Source organism: Struthio camelus, chromosome 4, assembly GCF_040807025.1.
Source record: "Struthio camelus isolate bStrCam1 chromosome 4, bStrCam1.hap1, whole genome shotgun sequence".
In the NCBI taxonomy this organism is placed as follows: Eukaryota; Metazoa; Chordata; class Aves; order Struthioniformes; family Struthionidae; genus Struthio; species Struthio camelus.
This window is the reverse complement of record NC_090945.1, coordinates 9,234,170-9,256,184: the sequence shown is the minus strand read 5'-3', so window position 1 is coordinate 9,256,184 and position 22,015 is coordinate 9,234,170. Positions and strand designations below refer to the sequence as shown.

The 22,015-nt window shown below is 42.4% G+C and overlaps 1 protein-coding gene and 1 long non-coding RNA gene across 3 annotated transcripts in view; one reads left to right on the top strand and one right to left on the bottom strand.

Annotated features, from left to right (window-relative positions):
* The window catches only part of ANTXR2 (ANTXR cell adhesion molecule 2), a 123,106-nt gene extending 117,072 nt beyond the window's left edge, over positions 1–6,034 (top strand). For both annotated transcript variants that reach the window (XM_068941322.1, XM_068941323.1), the window contains exon 17: positions 4,151–6,034. In XM_068941322.1, the coding sequence (XP_068797423.1) occupies positions 4,151–4,189 (39 nt within the window). In that variant the 3' untranslated portion in view covers positions 4,190–6,034. The remainder of the gene's footprint in view (positions 1–4,150) is intronic.
* The window catches only part of LOC138067117 (uncharacterized), a 248,822-nt gene that overhangs the window by 9,439 nt on the left and 217,368 nt on the right, over positions 1–22,015 (bottom strand). The window lies entirely within an intron of this gene.

The following is a 22,015-nucleotide window of genomic DNA, read 5'->3' as shown; positions in this document are numbered from 1 at the left end:
ATAGTAACCGTGCAAGTTAGACTGTTTAATTGCAAGAGAGTGACGAGTTCGAAGCCCTTTACATTGGCTTTCATGCTTCCTGTTAATGCATTTCATGTGTAGGTATTGTGAGACCACACACCTTGTCACATTCCATTACCGAAACGCAAAAGCTGTTCTCTACTACGCTGGCATGCAGTATTTGCTGTTATGTAAATGACAGTACAGCGTTCCTGACCTTCTGACTAATTAGCACTTTCAGTGTGTTTTCCTACATCCTGATTTCAGCTCTGTCTTCGGTGAATATCATATTGTTCACAAAAGACGGCTTATTACGTGGCAGGCTTTGTTTTCATTTGAAATCTTATCATCCAGTCCTTTTAAATAAGAAAAGCTAGTCAAAGTAAAGTTGCCAGTACAGAAATTAAGAAAAGGTAGAACTGTCTGAATATCAAGTATATCAGGTATGCTTGCTAACTTGATACTTATGGATTCAACTCAGCTCGGCCTCCAGGAAGCGTTCTGCTCAGGCTAGGCTCTTGTCACTCGAGCAGAACGACTGACTAAAACTCCTCTGTAGTTAGTACCAACAACTTCCTTCTGCACAATATGGCGAAGGAGGGGGAGTGGCCTAGTGCGTCTGTACGGTTGCTTCGCTTGACAGCCTTTCTTTCCAGGCACGTCTAGGAAATGCAAAAATGAATGCTACATTTATGCTAGATCACATACATTTAGAACATATATGTATATATGGATGTGTACATATATAAGTATGTATGCAGTATACATAATGATATTTCATTTGTCTCATTATATTTCGCTACTCAAAAGCAATTTGAGGAAATGTTCCTAGTTGAAACGGATCTAAACTTCCAAAAGAGAAAATGTTATGAAGCCTTAAGGTAGAAGAAAAATCACAACATGTTCTTCCAGCAACCTTTTAACTATTTCTAGAAGCTGGCAGAGAACATGTGTTTAGAACAAAACAAGAGTATATTTTTCTTAATTCCAGGAAAATCTATAACTTGATAAGAAAGCACTTTTAAATTTTATTTCTAAGTTTCACAATTTTCAGATTTATTTTGAAACAGGTTTTTGTTCCCTTTCCTCTTGAGTTCCCCCCGTTACTGTTGAAAAATCATCAGCAAACTCACTGTCAGCCTTTAGAAGGCAACGGTCACTCCAAACGTTCAGGGCACATCTAAGAAGGCCTGAACAGGAGAGCAGGGCACAGCGCTGCAGACCTGCCACATGCCCACTTGCCCTGGGGGGGGACAGGGCAGAGCAAAGGGAGCAGCCCCGACCACAGACCGTGGCTCTGTGCAGAGTTTACTGCTGGCAGAGCTAATGGATTCGTAGGAACATCTACAGTTGTGCTGCTTGGTAGGATTCCAGTAAGGGCAGAGGCAAAAACCTAAGCTGCCTCCAGGAACAAGATTTCAAGGCGGAAATTTTGCCTAATTTTCTCTACCTGGCTCTTCAATTAGAAGTCCTTCTTGTGTCTACAGGATACTGTTTTCCCTAGAATTACAGAGCTAGTTTGTATTTGTCATATAGTTAATTAATACCATTTTTTTTTAAGAGCTAAAAAACCATCCCACCTTAACATATTGCACCTACTGACTTGCTGCAGTCAGGTCTAGAAGAGCATATTTTACTTTGAGTCATCATTTTAGACCTCAGGTAAAGTGCTGGGCCACACAAAAATGCCTTCCTAAATGAAAACTGGATGCAGATACCAAAATGATTAATACTCACATCATTTGTCCAAAATTCATATAAATTCATGCACTAGTAACTATGTTTAAAGAACTGTGAGAAAGCTACAAACAAAATCAGAGCTTTTGTAATGAAGAGTAAATTGCAATATTAATTGCATCATCTGAGACACACTGGGACTCTCCTGTTAGCTGTTTTCTGCAAACATTTTGTGATGTCTTGGTTTTGCACGTGTGGTATCACACTTGGATGTAAACATCCTTGCTGTTGTTGTTTAATGTTAGCTTTGTTGTCAGAAGTGCTTGAGTTGCATAGTTTTGGGGTTTTAGGCTCTAGAAATACTTTGCTTCTACCACACAGTTCACTTTGAGACATTCATTTCAGAAAAGCAAACGTAAAGGCATGTAAAGACATGCTGTGCCTTTATGCTTTGTCTTTAATGGAATCTCTTAGCACTCCTGGTTTATCTGTCTGCATCTCTTCTGCATTTATAAGGCAGCTGGTAGCACTTAGAAGTTACTACAATTACTCCATCCATGTATTCACCACCGTTTATATTTATTATGTAGCTGATAGGAGGTAGGATCATTAGAAAAGAATTATGAAAAAAAAAAATCCTTGACCTGCCCTGCATTGTGTACTTATTCCTGCAGTTGATCTAGCGAACACTGCTCCTTCCATGCCAGGCAAGGGCAGACATCTATTGAGACTTGCTCGAGGTAATGCCAAATAACACTGTATGTAATCTCCCTCCACTGATACTGTTAAAACATTTGGATCAAAATAAATTAATGAAGGTAATATGGAATTCAGGCTTAATTTCTTCTGATAATGCTATAATCTCTTACACTGAATAAGAAAGCAGTAATTGTCCCCCAAACATACATCTTTAGAAAGAAAAAAGGACTCAATGCATAAGCACCTCTGTCTACTCCAAAACTAGCACAGTTTGCTTGGGATCATCTTTTAAGGTTCTCTTTTTAAGTTGCTTCATAGGTGCCAGAATTTATTAGAAGTACTTAGGTGGGAAGTGAAAGGAACAGAGAAAAGAAAATATACCCTACTTCTTTCCTTTCCTCCTACTTACCCCCGGAAAAGACTTAAAACCATCAATTAACTGAGAAGACTTTCTTTCAAGTAAAATCCCTCTAAACGCTGTGAAACCTATACACCTACCTACCTTTGAAAATCCCTCCCTTTGTCCCCAGGTACATACATATCCATATATATAACCAGCTACTATAAAAGTACTTGTGGTTAATGTGCTCAGGAGGAGGGGAGTTCTGGCTCAGCTGCCCTAAGTAAACGTGGGTATGCAGTTCACGCAACGAGCCGTACCACCCAGGCAGGCGCAGGTCCACCTTGTGGGCTCCTTACTGCCTGTCCAGACCGTCATTTTGCATTACATAGCCCACTCAAATGGAAAAACTTTGTGATTAAGAAAGCACCTCAAGACAAACTATTTAACAAAGGTTAGCATATGCTAATCTAACAGAAGCACTTTCAGAGAGTCCTTAATACTTCAGAGAAAGACTCTGGAGAAGTACTTTCACCATGCAGAAAAGTCCTGAACAAAGGCTCAATATGAGCTGTTTTTTCCATTGCAGAAAGAAAAGGTACTGCTGCTTTGCCCAGGAGAGCTGTTTAAAGAGAGGAGCTACTCTGTTGAGACCGCAGCGCACTTCAAAAACTGATTATCAACTTGGAGTTTGGACATTTAAATAAGCTCCAAAAAGAACTGCTATATTTTCAGTGATTATCCCAAATTAATAAAAGGGGTAATCATTTTCACTACTGGATTTGTTTCACATTCAGCTACACTAAAAACTGTCAAAACTCATCTGAACCCATTTTTGGAAGAACGGTATTCTCAGATACAACACCATGAGAAACTACTGTTCCCTTTGGTGCACAGAGATTTTAAGAACCTAAGAAATACAGTTTATAGATGCAGAGCCCTGGTTATTGCTAATAAAATACAATTTCAAACCAGCAGCAGCTCTGCTGAACTAGCAATCACATTTCTCTGCGCTGTACTGCATGAGGATTCTGCTTGGGGGAGATCCTTGGGGAGGTCACAGTCTTTGCCTCGATCTTCCTTTGCTATGTTTAGAACAGGAACAAATGCTTAGGTTTGAACTGGCGCCCAACAGTTACTGAGAGCTTCAAACGTGCAAATTATCCTCACAAAAGAGCTGAGAGTGGTCAAATGTGTCTTCTGTGTCATCACTGCTTTCAATAGTATCATAAATTTGTAAATCAAATGTAGTGCCTTGCTCTGGGTAATTTCCATTAACTCTTAAAATGTTCTTCATGAATATGTTATTTTCACAAACATCTGAATATCAATCACAGTCTTTATTTAGCATGTAAAGTTCAGCATTTGAAAATATTGTTCGGTATTTATTACTTCACCCACCAATAAGAGCTTCTCTCTTTCTTCCCCCCTCAGGGCCGATGTATTAACTTCACCAGAGTTCAGTCTCAGTAAAGGAGGAGAAGAGGATACAAGGAGGAAATACAGCCACATTGCCACTTCTCAACCAGCCAAAGACAACTGAGCACTTCCTCGAATTTCTTGGATCATCTTCAAGCCTGAATTTGGAAGGTTTCTCCATTCCCCACTTCCAGGAGCCAGCAGTGCTGTACCAAGCCCTTGTGTTTTACTACGTTACGGTAATACCCTGTGATTTGCAACAGTGACAAGAAGAGAAGCGTTGACTTGCATGCCTACGCTTTTATAGAATACACAGTACGCATGCATGAGGGAGAATAAAGACACCCAAAGATGCTAATTTTTTATATATTTTTTAAATTTTTTTAAGGACTACAGAGTCTCAGGACGCAATGTGCTTTTAGCGGAGATGCAAAGTTTCTCAGATGCAAAGACGGCACATGTTATTTAAATAAGGACTATTAGCCATAGGCGAAGGATAAAAATTCCCACCAGGCTAAGCAAATGCAAGAGTTCACTGCCTTACAGCGATGTCAGATCACAAAATCCTTCTGAGTCTCCCATCGCATCGTGCCTTACGGGAACCTTCTGACTGGAAATCTTGTCATTCTAACACTGAAAAGTGCACACGCATGACAAAATGTAGACAGGGTGCCTCAAGGTATTGGTAGCAAGCAAGACTTTGCCCTTTAGTTTTTGAAGACACCTTTCTTTCATTATGCACCCGGGACAGGAAGAAAATTAATAGAGCGTTATTCCACAGGAAGACAGCCTGTAACCAGAGATCTTGAGCGGAGTTTGAGGGACTGATGCTTCAAGACCTTGACACTGTGGCTGGTGGTTTTTTTCCCCTTTCCTGCATTCAAAGTTCAGTAGCGCATAAAACATCATCATCTATAAACATACCTAGCAGTAGTAGGCTTATGTATTTTTTTTTTAGATTAAAAAAAGCAGTAGCCACTAAGCTGGTATCTCAGGGTTTTTTTTCCCCCCTAAATCTCCAAGGGCTCTTCAGCGTCACAAGCCAGCAACTCTCTTTGCATGAGAATTTCAAAGTTTAATTAATATAATTAAAGGCAACAGCAAGCAGCAGCCTGTGAAGATTTTGCTCATCTTTTTTATGCCTTTTGACATTGAATGACCTATTACTGTATGTGCATTACTCGGTTTTCGAGGGGGCACTGAGCATTGGTTGAGATTCAGCAGCGGAAAAAGACCTCCTTCCATCAATTTAGAAATTAAATTTACAGGAGCGCCGGCCATCACAAAACATTGACAATGTATGTATTATAATTTTTTAGAAAAACCAGTGTCGTGTCACGTCGACGATGCCAAATTATGTTAGCGTGAGCGGAAACACTGTGGGGGAGGAAGGAGGGAGCAGCTGAAGAAAAAGGCTCAAATGATCCAGTCACTTTCGATACTGTACTTCAGATGCAAAATGGATATTCGAGTCGAAACCTGACAAAGCGCGCCTGCTTTGATGGGAACTGGTATAGACAATGACCAGTGGCTGGGTCAGTGGGATGTCTCTCTGCGAGCAGGGAGGCTTATCAAATGACACTAAAAATAAGTTCAACAACCATCACATTTGAGGGGAAAAGGCGAACATTTCACATTTGGTGGGCATGAATGTGCGCAAGATGGAAAGAGCAATGCAAAGCGTCCTGGTCTAATTATCTCCTTTGTGCTCTTCGTTGAAATTGCAAGGGACATAAATAATTCTTTTGGTTGATGTCCAAATTCGTGGCACTGCCCAAAGAAGCCTTTACATGTATCCACTTGCTTACATCTTTTGCTTGAGTTTATTTATGTCACTGGTAGCCTCATCATCAACAGCCATGTGTGCACATTAGACTATAAATAAAATAATTACCTAAGTTTCTGTGATCATTTCTTCTTCTTGTTTCCCCTCCCTGCATCTTCTTCACAAGTTAAGCCTTAATTTTGCCAGCTACAGTCTCCTTCGCTACCAGCTTCAAACGACAGACCACCTTCTTGTGGCATCACATGGTATATACCAAGAAAGCGTGTCACTGCCTAACTCAGGGGCTTCTGACTGTTCCACAATTATTTAAAATGCATCAGACACGCCGGTACGTACAATATGTAGCATTAGCAATGTAAATAGAACAATAAAGTGCCCAAAGAAATCGCTACTACATCTAGCGTAATTCCAGCTTTGATGCCATTGGCCTTTGGTTTGCAGTGGTTTCATGCATGTCTGTACAAAAGGCTGATTTTACTCATGCAGACCAACCACACATCTTTGGCTTATTTCAAGCCATTGATCAAACCTCTGGGCGTTTTCCAGCTTAACTCAAGACAGAGAAACCAAACACTAAGGAGGTTTACACAAGACCCAGGTGCTGTTCTGTACCGGTCATCAAGATATTGAAGCAGCATAGGCAGAAATACCGCACTAATCAGACAGCAAGTTAAAATAAACTCTGTTCCATTTGACTTATTTTTCCTCCATTTTTCATGTAAAGCCGCACTTCCTTTGAGATATCTGTGAAATTGTCAGCTTGTATTTCAAGCAGCGTTGCATAACAGACAAAACACGCAGCTGAAGAGATTTTGTTCCTCACATATATCTGCCGTCTCTCAAAGAATATTTGTAACAAATACGGCCACAGAAATATAAATTCCCTAATAATTTGTTCTCTATAGCTGTCTATCCATATTCATTAAAAACACTGTGGAACGTGCAATTTTTCATGGAGTGGCTGATAACCAAGCAAAAACGTATTTCAGGTATCGACATTGATTTTCCCTTCTAATTGGCATGATATTACAGTATGTTACACTTTTCATTTAGTCGAAGATAACACCCTAAGAGTTTCATTATCATACAATGTGGAATATCTGTCACAAATAATTTGGGGGGCAAGAGGCACAGGGTAATAATGGTTTAAAATTCACTGATTCAAAATGACACAAAGCAAGAATTATTTGGCATGACAGCTTAAAATATTTGAGAAAAATATACTCAGTAGGTTTCATATAGTATGTCTCTTGCACAATTTAAAACCTTATGTATCTCCTTCTGAAAAGACCGTATCTGATAAAAGTTTTTCTATCTATTTTACCTGGATAACAAAAGCAATCGTGTCTTGAAAAAAATAAATGAGCGAAAAGAGTCATCTAGAAAATGTCCTACTTAGAAGTAGGTAAAGAAACCCACAATTTGAAACAATTCTTTAAGAAGATGCCTGCTGTTATTTCAATATCTTATTTCTGCGTCTAAAAAAATCCAAATACAGGTGACAGCACATCTACAAGCATTAGGTGGTGTGATCCTTTACATGTTAAACTGCTTCAGGTCACCTGATCAGATGAGAACTCTCAACAAATTATGGGAGAAAGAGTGTAAATTCAGAGCTTCCCTTCTGAAGAAGAAACCTAGTTTTCCAGGGACACATGCTCTGTCTGGGTTTCCATGCTGTGTAAAACGAGCACTTAGCTGTGCGGGCCCCAGTAAACAGAGCACAAGGCTGTCGTTCTAAGGCAAGCACCAAAAATATATCCAAGTTTCTGCATTTGTTGCATTATGGTTTGGACGCTTCAATCAGTACTTGGGACGTTTGGGTCTCTAAAGAGAACAGGGTATATAAAACACATACTTCTTCTCCAAAAGCAGAACAAGCTTGGTTATTTTATGTTGTAAACACGAAGATTAGCACAGACCAAAGAAAAGAACAAACCTAAAAATCGTGCTGCATGGCAATTTAAAAGTGGCTAGTGAGCTAACACTAAGAATAATTTCTACTGAGTTGTACGTTATTTCACTAACCTGTAAATGCCTCATATCGCACAGACACTGAGCGTTCATTTGCTTTCATTACTGCTGAATTACAAGCTCTGCCTCAATACCAGCTTTGTAAATGGTACACGCTTTGGTCACAAAGACAGTGTGCTTACAACATACTGTGGTTGCGCAACATGAGGCAAAGTAATTATGCAGTAGGAAGTACCAATTCCAGGGGACAAGAAATAAAATCTAAACAGATTCTTACACAGATGCTACCAGCTACACTGAAACCTGTTTCAGACACAGCATAACCGAGCAGAGAAAACCCCAAGTGTTAGGAAAATGAGAAGTTGGTTTCACTGTCTTTACGCTCGATTCCCTAATGATCCTGGATGTCTGCGAATGCTACTCATTGGCAAGCTGTTTGAACAACACTGCGTCTGGATGACAAACAAACAGCATTCCATAATAATTTTAGAAGGATTTATCGATGCTCCTTTTACTTGGTCATGATAAGAGAGAGAAAATTTACCTCATCGCATATGAGAATATTGCCAAGAGGAAAAGTACATTGGTGAAATATTTTTTTTTCTAAAGAGCAATGTGCAAAAGATGTAGAAACACCGTCAGCCAGTCCTTGAGGAGCTTCAGTTATGACTGAGAGGAAGCAGGATTTTTATCAATGGGAAATGTCATTGTGAACAACAGAATATCCCAAATAGGACAAGGCTGTTTGTATTTTATACATTTTGATAATATGAGGATTTAATTAGCTGGAGATAATATGAAACAAAATGAAAATGAATTTTTAAAGCATTCCTCTTCAGTTGGCTTTTAATTTAACAAGAACTACAGCTTTCATCAAACGTTAATCCTTTGGGCTTAAATAGAACGAGACAGGTCAGGCTGATCTTTAAGGTGAAAGGTAAGGGAATTTTCTCGAGCGCCACAATGCAGGCTCATTCCGAGGCACAAATACTGCATGAAAACCAAGCCCAACTGTTACAAATTCATGCTGTTTTTTTCCTCCAGGAAATTACTGTGCCACATTTCTCCTCTTCTAATCGTCCTTAATGTGACACCACAATTCTGTATTTTACACAGAGATGTTGGTTTACTTAACGTCATCCTGTTAAAATGTTCTAATGTGCATGCATTGCGGATGCAAATCTAACTGTTGTTGGTTTTTTTTTTAAAGCAAAAGATAACACTATTTTTAACGGTCTCAGTAAATGGTACCTCATGCAAGTCATATATACATCCCTTACCCGTAATTTTGATAGACTACAAATACACAGTTATCCAGCCTCTTCAGAATTAGTGGTGACATCAGACTGTACTGTTCATTGTTTTCACTTCTGAGCATGTCCTTACAATTCAAATCATGTTGACATATTAAAAAAAAAAGGTGAAAGCCACAAGTACGGTAGTTTTTACCTTTTGCACTTCCTCCGTTCAATGCAGAAAGGGACTAAAGGAGTTTGTGTGCTGTCATTTTAGCCAAAACGTATTTTCCAGCTATGGGAGAATTATTTCTCTTATTGTGGCCTATATTTCAAGACAACTTAGACTGCAGGGAAGGATAAAGAAACAGAGTGCTATCGACTGGATTTTTCCAGGTGGGCAAAATCTACATTTTATCCTGTGATTATTGACTGCTACCTCATGACTAAAATAACATTGGTCTTCTGTAGAACAGCTTTCTTTTTTCTAGCTCACTGGGAAGCAGCGAAAGTGCCATCACCATCTGTCTTTAGATTTTAACTCAAACTTCTCACTCGTGAGAGGAGCCTCTGAAAAGAATTTTGGAGGCTGAAGGTTGCAGCATAGGGAGCTAAGGGCTGATTCTGACAGCTCCTGCTTGGGCCTCTCACATGCTGCTGGATGTTTCCCATTTCCTAAGAAGTTTTAAGGATGTCCTGGGATGTTTTGCTATGGAGGAAAGATTGGCACAGAGGCTGTGACCCCGAGATGTGGACAATGTCTGTAGTTTAGGGGAGTTAACTGGCAAAGAGATGCTCAGAACATGATTTCACATTTAGACATAGCACAGAGCATTCATTTTACATATATAGTCTAAGCTGGGGTGAGAATCCGTAGGTAAGACTATGTTGGTCCTGTGGGCTAAGCTCATAAAGATATCCTGATCCAGGGGACTATTCAGATGTGAACTAGAGGCCAAAGGCCCATTCACCTCAAAGAGATTTAAGCATGTGTATGAAGTTAAGAGTTCATTTATTTTCCTCTCTGAATAATGGTAAGCACATGCCTGTATTTTGGGAGCTAATTCAGATGAACTAATCCTGAAAAAGCACTGCTGACTCTCTTCTCCAACCTGTGGACGCTGTGGCTTGGAAAGCATGCCAAGGCCCAGAGGATCTCCCAAGAGAAAACACAAAATGTTGGGAGAAGGGATGCAACATAACAGTAACTTGGTTTAGATTTACACTAACCTGATTCACATGTGTGTGCAAAAGCCAATGGTGCATCTCACTAGAAGCGCATTATTTACATGTACGTATTTATGGCAGTTCTGAAGACTTTCCTGGAGCTCAGTTTTGCATTTTTCCTGTAAGCAAAGTTCTGCTTGATCTGACTGAAACCTTGCAAGAATGAGGACAGCCAGCAACAGGCTCTAAGGACATCACGGTCGACGGCAGCGGCGTGCAGCTGACTAAGAGGTTTCCCTTTGGAAGAGCGGGTTCGCTTGGAGGTGGTTGCCACAGAAAGGTTAAATGTTCCCCTTCTGTCAAAAACTGCAACCTATTCCATGCTATCAGCCAAATGGGAATAAATCATGGGGTAATTTGCTGTAGAAGCTACACTTAAGTGTTAAAAGGTACAAATACTTCCTTTCATGAAAGGAGACCACCCAGAGTGGTCTCACATGTTCCTGCCAAAATAGGTGGGGAAGTTTTGTCATCGTCTTCAGGAATAAGGAAGGGATCCAAACCAAGAAGCTGGCTTTGAAAATGACACCATTAAAATGACAAGGGTCTATACCTCAAAGTGAGGTAGAAAAATTATATCTGGAGAAGAAAAATGAAAGCAGGTAGAAATGTACTTACCAAGAACTTAAGAGACTGCAGTAGGCAAGTGAAGTAAATGTTATATTTACTAATGAGCCTCTCCTAAATACCTCTTGTGCTGTTATAAAATTATTTTATGTCAAACTTCCTAGTAAGAGCCTTATTAGACCTGGCATGTACTATTTTATTTCAAAAATCTGTTTTGCATTGGCTCAATTAAAATTGTTATATATTTTTGGGTCTTGTGTAGGTGCCATCTGTTTAACAGTACAAGTGGGTCCTGTGATGCACTTGCAAATTTTCTGCTGCAATAATTTTCTTAATATAATGAGGGACTTTGGATAAAAAAATTTGCCTATATTCAGTGATTTTTTTTTTTTTTGGCAGTACACTTGCAACGATTCTTACCATGTTACAGGGATGGCTCTGTATCCTATGGAAAAGCAAACAGTTGATCTACATGTTTGCACTAAAGCCATATTATTTAATTCACACTTATTTTTTCATTTGCTTGTTCTGCCTCATTTTGTAAATAAGCTTATTTTCCCAAACTGGAATCCATAGGCTTGCTCTCAACTGGTTTCATATGTCTGTAGCTGCTGCCTTCCATTGAGTTACTTAGACTATATGCTAAAGTCAAGTATTTATCTGATAAGCAGTGAAGTGCCACGTGCTTGTAGGACTGGGTCTAACTGTCTCATGGATCAGGTCTCTGATGCTTGTTTCAGAAAAAAAAAACACTTGCTATTAAAACCCTGTGTAATGGAGAAACAAAACATATCTGGCAACAAAGAGCCATAAACGGTATGTAGTTCCTTACCTTACAAATATTTCCAGAGGAACTCACCAGATGGGGTGCTGTTTCTGGGGCCTGGGACCCAACAAGAGACTTTTCATACCGACAAACTGGCTTATCCCCTTTGCTGACTCAGAGCGAAGCTACAGAAGAAAAACAAACATTCTCCCTCAAAGTCAGACTGGCTGACAAAACAGCACTCCTTCACGTTGGCACTTTGGGCTTTTGATGCTAACCTGCCAGCAGGCAAGATACAGTAGCAAAAGCAGCCAGGCCAGGGACCTCTTTGTTACCCAAATGCTTTTGAGAAATCAGCCTCAGGTATCCTGGGGATGGGTGACATCAATATATAAAAAGAGCACAGATACGAGATCAAGTTTGCAGAGTAGGGATTAGACGCTCCTGTCTTGCCTACAGCCTTAGCTACCGCCACAGCTCTTCCAAGAGCACTATTAAAGCATCAAGGCACAGAGAAAGCCGCTCACACAGCAAAGCAGTGCAGCTCCCTGAGCCCAAGATCAGCCCCGGAGCGTCCCGGGGAGCAGAGGCTGGACCTCTCCAAGCAGAACGCCAAGCAAGGCAAGGACAGCCCGAGGGCCTCAGCAGACCTGCTCAGGCGCTGAGCGACAACGTCTCACTCCGCACAGGACGAATGTCTCACTGTGCCGGTAGCTGTACGAGCTCAAGCACACATACACGACTCGGCCGCAAACCCTTTCGGAGCTGGCACTCGCTGCAACCACTGCTGTTGCTGAAGCCAGTTGAAACAAAATGCACAAACGTCTCATGAATGCGATTGGGAAAAAATGCACCTTTTCGAGGAAGAAATCCCACCTGCACATAATTTTGTGACGCGCTCTACAGCAGAGTGAAACCTGGGGATAAATCTCCTGGGAAACAGAACGAGAACATTTTTTATCCTTTGCTTTTTTTAATTATTAGCTCTAGGTATTATGCCACAAACACTGAAATGCCACCCCCAAATCACAACAAGTTACAGCAAAGCCCCAAACCCAGCCCATTAGTTAGTTTTCCTTTAAAAAACTTAGTTCCAAATTGTGCAAAATTCTTCATTCCATTTTTAGGGTAACAGAATTTTTAATGTTGACATTAGTCAACAGCAGTGTCTTTTGAAGTACTCAGTTTTGTTCTAGAGCAAGAGAGGGATGCCAACTTTTTCATATATAAGTAGAACTGCTTTTTTTTTTCTATAGTGAATCAAACTGTGCAAAGTTCTCGACTACCTCAAGCGCTCTCTCGGAAGTTCAGCAGGAGAGCCCTCTTAGTGATAACCACAGATCAGAAGGAGAACTGGCTCATCACAAACTCTTCAGATGCACTGTAGGATCTGAGCTATCTTTGATGACATGTGAAAAATGTGTTTTCATTCCCAACAGACTGCTGGTTGAGAATGTCCTGGTGACCACCTACTGACGGCACCAATTCTGACAGCTTCTAGGCACTCTGAGAATAGAGCCTTCCATAATAGCAGGAAGGAAAGAAGAAACATCTTTTTCATAATGTCATGCTCTTTCTAAGACATCGGCAGAGAAATACATCTACTTTAAATATGCTTCTTGTCTACTTCTTGATTTTACTTAGAAAACTGGGATCAACTGCAGAGATTTTTTTCCCTTGACCAAATGACTTGCACATAATTTACTTGAGACTACAGAAACCAGGTACCGACCCGGCCCTGGCCACCTGACTCAGCAGCAGAGTGAGGTACCTTCTTCCTCTAGACAAGGTTCTGACAGCACAGGGCAACCTCCCGCGTCTGGTCTGATTACAATGCCACAACACCACTGTATTTTATCTACAAGGCAGCCACATGCGAAAGCAAAGCACGTGTACGACTAAGACATCCTGATTCCACAGTGAGCATTTAACGCACCATTGCAAGTGGCCTTTACTCCTGCCCAAAACCTCTCCATGTTATCCATATACTCCATAACTCCTTGGTACTTGGGACAGCTGCACAGGGTATTGTCAACACCCCTTATATTGTATCTATTGACTGAACTGTAAAATGCTGATTAAATTATGTGGCTTAGCCAACCTGTGAAGGGAAAATTAATTGAACTACAAAACTGATGGTTTCAGTGTTACCTTGTTGGAATGGGGAGGCTGGCCTATGTAATGCTTGATCTCCTTTTATTTGATTAGGCAAATTGGGAAACAACAGTGTGAAATGCATTATTGTACTAATGCGACGTCCAAAATGTGAATTTCATTAGAGCTCTGGCCTTGATGCTTTTTATTTTGATTCCATTTAAGCTGAGGAAGAACGAGTAGGCCAGAAATAGGTATTTTTTAAATTACAGTAGAATTATCCAGTAATAAACACCATATTCAGAACTGGTTTTAGTCACTGGAACCTCTCCTTATAAAAAGTATCTATCTTCAAGCTTCTGGAGAAATTTAAGATAAGATGAACTGGAAATGGGAGGAGATACATGAGGCAGATGGGGATGGAGCCAGAGAGCATTATCTGTTGATATAAGCTCACTTCGAGGGAAAAGCTGCCTCAGAGAAAGGAAGCTTTACGGAGTGAGACATCTGCACTGCCCTGTAGATGACAGCAGCCCAACTCCTTTCCTGGAGAGGTCACGCTGGGAAGGGAGTGCACGGACTAGCTCCTCCCCAGCAACAGGAGGCCATGGAGCAACTGCCAGCATGACCTGAGCGCGTGGGAACCAGGGTCCTCAGCACCTGGGGTAGCGGCAACACTGTAGCTCCCACGAGGGACGGCTCTATGGCCAAAAACTGTTTCCTAACACTCAGTAAAACTCGCCTTGGAGAAGGCGTATTTTACAGTTATTCTGGGAGAAGGAAGAAAGAAGTGAGGTCAAAGGAACCATCTAAGACGAGCTGCCACGCTGCAAGACCAAGCAAAAGTTGGTTTTGCCTAAGGAGGGAGCTTTGCTGCAGCGAGGACTGTCTCTCTTTGCTAAGGGCCTGTCGTAGTACCCCCTTGTGACATGTGTCTCTTCCAGGGAAGGTTTGAATTCAAGGTCACTCCGTAATGCTGGGGCAGAACAAACATATGGTATAAAAGTAAAACAACACTACACTTCATCTGTAAGAGGGTTTTACGAGAAGAGCCAGTTCAGATATAAGTTGGTAAAGGGTCACTTCACAATATAGCCCTTTCAAATTGCAGTTCAAACTCAGAATTAATTATCCTTTCACTGTCTTGGGTTTTCTTTTCTTCTTTGCTTCACATTAACTGCAGCTGAAATTATTTTAAAGCAATGATCTTGAACATCATGTCCTTCAGCTGGCCCTGAAAATCCATTTTCTATGGAAAGCCTCCTTTCTCTTCCAAGATTTCTGTTAGTCTATAAAGCTCATCAAGACTCTGGCTCTCCAGGGGTGTCAGATGCTAGAGTAATACCCAGGTGTCTGCTTGCTGGACCAATTCCAAGGTACTTTATTAGCATGAATAGGCCAATTTGAAAGCAGTTTAACTCCTTCGGCTTTCAGGGATATGCAGCGTGCGTCCTGCAGCAGCAGAATACTTTGAGCTTGTGCGTAGCTACAAATACATCGACAAATTCTGAGTCATCAAGTTGTGAGATAAAAACAGAACATCAAGGGCAACATAAATAGGCTGAGACATACCAGTTTGACAAAGGAGAACATTTTTCATGCAGTTACGCCCATAAAAGATATCTTTAAGGCTAGAACTATTCAAAAGCTTCCACACTTTCAGAAATGCCTCTTGTTCTCCTTCCTGTTAACTCCAGGCACAGCAAAAGAACAAGGCAGCTTTCACATATGAAGCCACCACACCCGCCTTTCAGGAAGGGTCATTTTTTAAAAACTGCAGCTGTTCACAACTCTCCGTTAGATTTGCGCTTTAGTTACAGCTACCGAGGGAAGGGAAGAACCTAAAGGCCATGCTTCTGCCTCCCCCATCACGGTACCAGCGGAATTACAAGGCTGCCCGCTCCTACAGCGGTATAGCCTTCAGAAGTCTATGCATGACAGGCTGACATGGGAGCTTGCAGCTTGAAGACTACTACACAAGGTAAATCACTTGCTGAGTTCAGGAGGGGCATGCGTAATCCCTATTTTACCTTCTCATTTTGCATGCTTTTCCAAGGGGAGGGAAAAAACATACAATTCACCCTGTTCTAAATGCAGAGTATAGTGGACGGTCTCAATTCAAAGCAACGTCTACGGACAAGGAGTGAACGTGGATTTTGGATTTGACTGCAGGTTTGAAAACCTGCCTCTCTCCCTGTACGTATTATTCTGTCTCCTGTCATGGAAAACTTTTTGACTTTTGCTTTGTGCCAGCGTTTTCCAGTGGCCCTGTATGAGGTTCAGACACACGCAGCGGTCCGGCAGGTACCAGTATCTGTTGCTGGGAGATAATGCTCCGACCCACTCTGACCCCTGAATTTTGCCTTACAAGGAGACAAAACACAAAGTCTCTGTGGCTCCCACAGCTCCTAAGCTGGAAGGACAGTAAGAGGAAAGCAAAGGCCAAGAACTGCTACCTCATGCCCAGTCTGCTCCTGAATTAGCACTAGAGACATAGAGAGATCTTTTTGCAATCTAGATGATACCCACCCCTTATTGGACTTTCCAAGCAAACCCAAAGGAAGAGCTGAACAGACTGCAGAGTTCAGTCCAGCTGGTTACACGCACACGACCCTCTGTTATGGTTTACCTGTTATCCCCAAAGTAAGTATAAGAACTGGTCTGAAAGAAGGCAAGTCCTGGGAATTACATGCTGCAGAGATTTCCCCTTCCTTTCCCTCACCCCTAACAGTGTGTTAGTTGGTGTTTACGAAAAAAAATAATTCAGACAGGATTTTCAAAAGCTTTTAACCAAAGCTTAGTGTTGCAACTTGGAAATAAACGGGACTTTACCACTGACATTAGCCCACAGCTGAGCGGGTGCTAAGAGCTCTTGAAAATCACTCCCTATGAGCTCGACACTTTTCAGTAGTGGAAACGGTTCTGTCCCACAGAGACCAGCCGCAATTTGATGCAGGGCACTGGTTTCTTAGCATCCTTACTGCGGGCCCTGGCCGATGGGCTTGCCAACAGAGCGGCTGGCTGTGAGAGATGGATGGGGGCACAGCCCAAAGGAGCATAATGGGAACAATCTGATGTTCACCTAAAACTGATGCAGCCTTGAAGGCCAGCAGGCTGGGAGGGGTTTCCTAAGTGCCTAACAAATCTCCTCTGTCTTAGGGCTGATCCTGCCAAGGAGAAAAAAATGTTGGCATCGACCATCACCTGCACTACATTAGAAGCAATAGCTGGTGAGGAATATCATGCTTTCCTGCCACTCAGACATATTCTGAGTGTTGGCACAACTCATGGTCATCTGACAAAATGCAGCAAAAAGCAGCCTGGAGCAAAAGAAACCGAGACAAGGCTTAGCTGTGGGATGTCATGATTATGGCTTACATAGCTGAGACTAGTTGTGGCTAAATCTAGTATCTTGGTATCTAATATCACTAGATATTGACTTTTCCCTTTTACATTCTCTGGAGAATAAGAAAAGGGACTTATAAGGAAAATGACAGGTATACTGAAGGATGAAACATTCCATTCCAGTGTCTCCTAGTTATCCTCTAGGACCTCATTTCAGAGATCCTGGCACAACTTAAAACTGTAGAAGGCAGAAGTTAGGAACCTAGAAATGGGAGATGAATCATGACAGATTTTGGCCAGGTTAAGATGCCTCTGTTGTTCGGAATGGGAGGGAGAGTATATGTAGGGGGGAGACACTTCAGATGCCTCTGTATGTTTGGATGTCTCAAACAGCAAGTTCCAGGGGGCAGCAGAGATGGATTGCTACCAAACACAGGTTCCTAAAATAGCCCTAGAGACACATTTTTGGTCAAATAAGCTTCGTATGTCTACAGCTTCCCTGCCAAACAGGCCTCCTGATTTTTAATTTTCCAAATCATCTCGCTGGAGTTTCCATCTAGGGCTTAAGGGTTCCTATGTTCTGGAGTCTCAAGGGCATGTGCTGATATACTTTGAATGATGATTGCCCATGTTCAATTCCTTTCCTGTTGAACTTTTCTTTCCTTCTGTTTTGATCAGGGCTGCATTCCCGAATGTCTCTGCCTCCAGCTCTTCTCTTACGAAGCTGAGGAGAGAGGCACTTTGTCACTGTGCTCAGCTACCTATTTTTCCTGTACCTGTTAGAGCGCCTTCCATCCCAACACTGCCAGCTGCTCATTAACACAGCAGAGACGTACCTCAAGTTACAGGCTTCCCATTTACTTCCTGTTCTGCCAAGCAAGTCATTATAATCCTCCTACATCCATAATCATCTTACAGCAGGAGCAGGGGAGCGTAATTTCTTCTGCGGGGTGTGAGCTGCCATATGTTAACCCAAATACCCAAGAAAGCGGCTCTCATCTCTAGATGCAGGAGCAGGTAGCTTGCACCCGGGACTCTGGTTAACAGTGAAGGTAAGACCCAGCAGCCTGGGCTAGGCGGATGCCCAGGTTTCAGGTACGAGGAGAGAGAACCCTTTTTAGCTGCCCCTCTCAGGACTTTGAGTGGGAGGGAGGACTTGTCACCCTAAGGAGGAGGCTGTCTGCAAGTGAAGCACTATGACTCTGAACTCAAGCTGCTGCCCTTCCTTGTACTAAAATTTCCAAATGCACTAACCCTGCAACTTCAGCATTTCTCCATTTCTGGCATTAACTTAAAGCCTTGCGTACTGGATCAAGGCATGCTGACTATGCCATTTCCCATCAAAGGGGAGCTGTGGTCCCCCCAGTAGAGAATGGGAAGGGCAGTTTATATATAAGGCTTATCTGAGAGTCTGCAAAACGGGTGCTGCGCAAGAATACTGAAAGCACCAGGAATTAAACCACGTGTGACTATCTCACTAGCTCTGTTTATGTGCACAACAGAACCAACAGTAAATAATATTTTTCCTTTTTATTCTTTCTTCTCCGTATTCATTTTCATTCTCAGTCTTCTAATTTCTCCTTATCATCAGTTGGATTCACTAATGAAAACCTTTCCTAGAGCATGGAATAATTTTTTTTTAAAACTGTGTGTGGTATCGCCACATCTCCGGGCTTTTTTAAAGTCAGTCTCTTCAACAAAAGCCCTAAGGGAATGCCTAAGCTATCACACTTTCCCCAGTAATAAACAGGAAGGGATAACCACAGTATCTTAGGCACCACGATGCGGCAACTAGCGGTAAATGCTGACCTTTCACGATTACTGCTTTCCTCAGCTAAAGACGGACAGCAGGTGAATATGCAAGAAAGATTTTGTCATATTTAGAGTTTTACCTGGTTAAAAACTGTCTTGGTGATTTTGTTATCAGTGATAGCAAGTCTTGAGTGTTAACTGCTAAAAATTACTGCAAGATGTGAAGATTGGTGGTGTATGAAACTTAAGGGTAGTGAAAAGTAAACGCATAGGCAACTGGATGAATTTAAAGACCTGGAAAATGCAGGTTAGATGTCAAGAGAGGTTTCTTGTGGCGATCCAGAAGGCAGGGAAGGAGGCGTATCAGCGATGGTGGCGTACTCCTCAAAGCGGTAGGCGGAGCTCCTGCCTAGCGCTTACGCGCAGAGAGCTGCCACCTTTTGTTCACTCTTCTCTGGACTGTGCTGCTTCACCACACCAGGCACTTGCTGCTTCACCCTGCCACAGACATGTCTCAGGGAAGAAATACAGTCTCGTTATCACAGCAAAAGAAGATCATCCCAGTGCAATTCCACCAACATAAATAAAGGAGAGTTGGATGAATGGCTACAAAACACAGCTTTGCTGTACACCTGCTGCCTCGGGCCTTCCAAGTATTCAGAGGCAGTTTGCTATAGAGACTGACTCAGCCGTCTGGGTGATGCTGTTTCCTTCCTCACACAAACACAGGAAGAGGGGAAAGAAGTTGTCGACTGCTGCTGTTTAGGAGAAAAGCCCCTTCTCTCAGCGCCCAAGGCCCAACACTCATGTCAGCGCCCACTGCTTGCTGCGCGGCAGGTTTGGCCACCTGTGCACACAGCGGAGCCGTGCGGCAGTGACTCCCTGGCAGAACGAGAAGTCAGCGGCAGTTCAGTACCCTGGCCAGATTTCCGTGCCCTTGTTAGCGAGCAGGTGTTGGGCAAGAGGGGCTCTAACATGTGCAAACCGAAGTGGTAGGCCTGCACAGAGACAAGATGCCTCTGCCCAGCTTCAGAGACAAGAGCTAGAGGCAGGGCTACGTGAGGTTGTGTCCCTGATCCAAGCAGGCACACAAGACATCAGCAGCACAGGAACTGAAGATGTGAAGAGCCTGTCATCACTCACTTAAAATAAGAACTCTGAGCATATGCCCTTGGCTCTCTAGGAACTGGAGATATCTCAGGCCCCTTTCTTGGAGCTCCCGCAATTTGCTTTAGGAAAAGAATCAGAAGGGCCTGCCAGGTCTATCAGCCTAGAGCACATTTACTGGAGCGCTGCATCCCCTTGTCTAAGTTCGGGAAAAGGAGATGCTCTTCAGCCCGCTCACCAAGAACCAGCTGAACAAGAACAGTCTCTTGTTCACCAGGAAACTGCCACTAACGAACTAGTAGTACAGCATGAAAAGGCAAACCCTCCTCTGTTCCCTTTTGCCAGCACAGCTAATAAACCTAGTGAGCTAGTTCCTTCTCTTTATAAACCAAACCACAGCTAGGAAGATTGCAAGCATCTTCCCCACGCTATCCCACCCTTCTTTAAAGAAGGTGTGAGTGGCAGATATATATTGCTGATCAGTACCTACACTTGATACAGAGACCTCTGCTATATTTTAACCAGAAAGCCTACCATAGCAAGATTTGGTTAACCTGTTTCCTCCAAAAGCTTTGTAGCGAGGTATATTGCGGTCTACTCAGTCAAAGAATCTGAGAAAAGCCTACAAGTGATCTAAATGGAGGAGAGGGAGTTCAGGGACCGGTTCATCATCTCTGATCTTCCGAGTGATACAGACTGGTTGCTACCAAGACCCAAGAACACCACAACAGCCCTAATGGTTCAGACCAAACAGCCATCTAGTCCAGTTTCCTGTCGCTAAGAGTGACGCATGGCAGACAGCCCGGAAAGAGTATAAGAATATAAGATTCTAAGAAAGGTGCAAGTGTAAGTGATATGATCCCTGCCTATTCTCCCAGGCCACAACAATTTGCAGCCTGGATCCAAGAGAGGGATTTTTATATAATAGCTTCTAAGACCACATGGGATCAATCCTACTCTTTCACAACAGATTTTAGTTTTTCCTAACTTTCCAGTGTACAGAATTGGACCACACAGAAAAAGCTGCAAATCTGAGCCGCCAAGGTCCATAAGATTTGAATAAATAGAACCCCAAAGGTACTTTTCACAATTTAAAAAATCAAATATTTAATTATTATAGGGCTTTTTGAGGTCCATCTCTGAGGGTTTGGAAATGGGGGCTGACAATGTGGAGGCTTTCCTAATTTGAAATTACTTCATAAACCCTGCATCTATTGCAAGTATCCTCTCTACCTCACCATGGAGAAGTACAGTTAGCAGACGAGCTCAGGAACAGGGCTTACATCTCTGGGATCTGCCTGCATAGTCTGGTCAGATCTTAGCTGGTGCTCAAGAAAACTCTGCAACGGAAAGCAGTGGGAGGAAAGATAATGTTTCAACTGGTGACACTACATTTTCTTACACCAATTCATTCTTGATGCACATTTGCTAGAGGATGTAAGCAAGCAGGGGCAGACGTTGCTCAGGATCAGTGTTTAGCACCCAAGTCCATCAGCTGACACTCAAATTCTCCTTCCTCTTTAGCAGCTGTGAGTTCCTCCATATCCTGTCAGCGATCCTCAACAGCTCTGCATACAAAGCCATTTACTTAGGGCCTCACTTTGAAAGTACACACCCACACGTAAGTGCATTAATCAGTCAAAGCTTTGCAAAGCTGGGTAAGGGCTGAGAGGCAAGCCTCCCGCCATGCTCCTGCCATGTCATCCAATTTGTCTCTCTAGTCTCTGGGTCCAAAACTGGAAACTTAGGTACCCACTTCAGTTAACAATCTGCTTCTCACTCGAGCTGACTAGAGCTGACTAGAGCTGACTCACTAGAGCTCCCTTGGCTGGGGCAGGGAGATGGACGGACCGACCCTGAATTCCTTGGCATAAGCTACTTCACAAGAAATCTCAAGCTGTCAAAAAATGGAGAGATTGTTACTGTTTAAGTAAGCTTTGAAGCCCTATTTCAAAGAGAATAAGCTATACGGTGTAGAAGTAACAAGTTTCTGATAAAAGAAATGGCTTTCAGAGACTGATCAACTT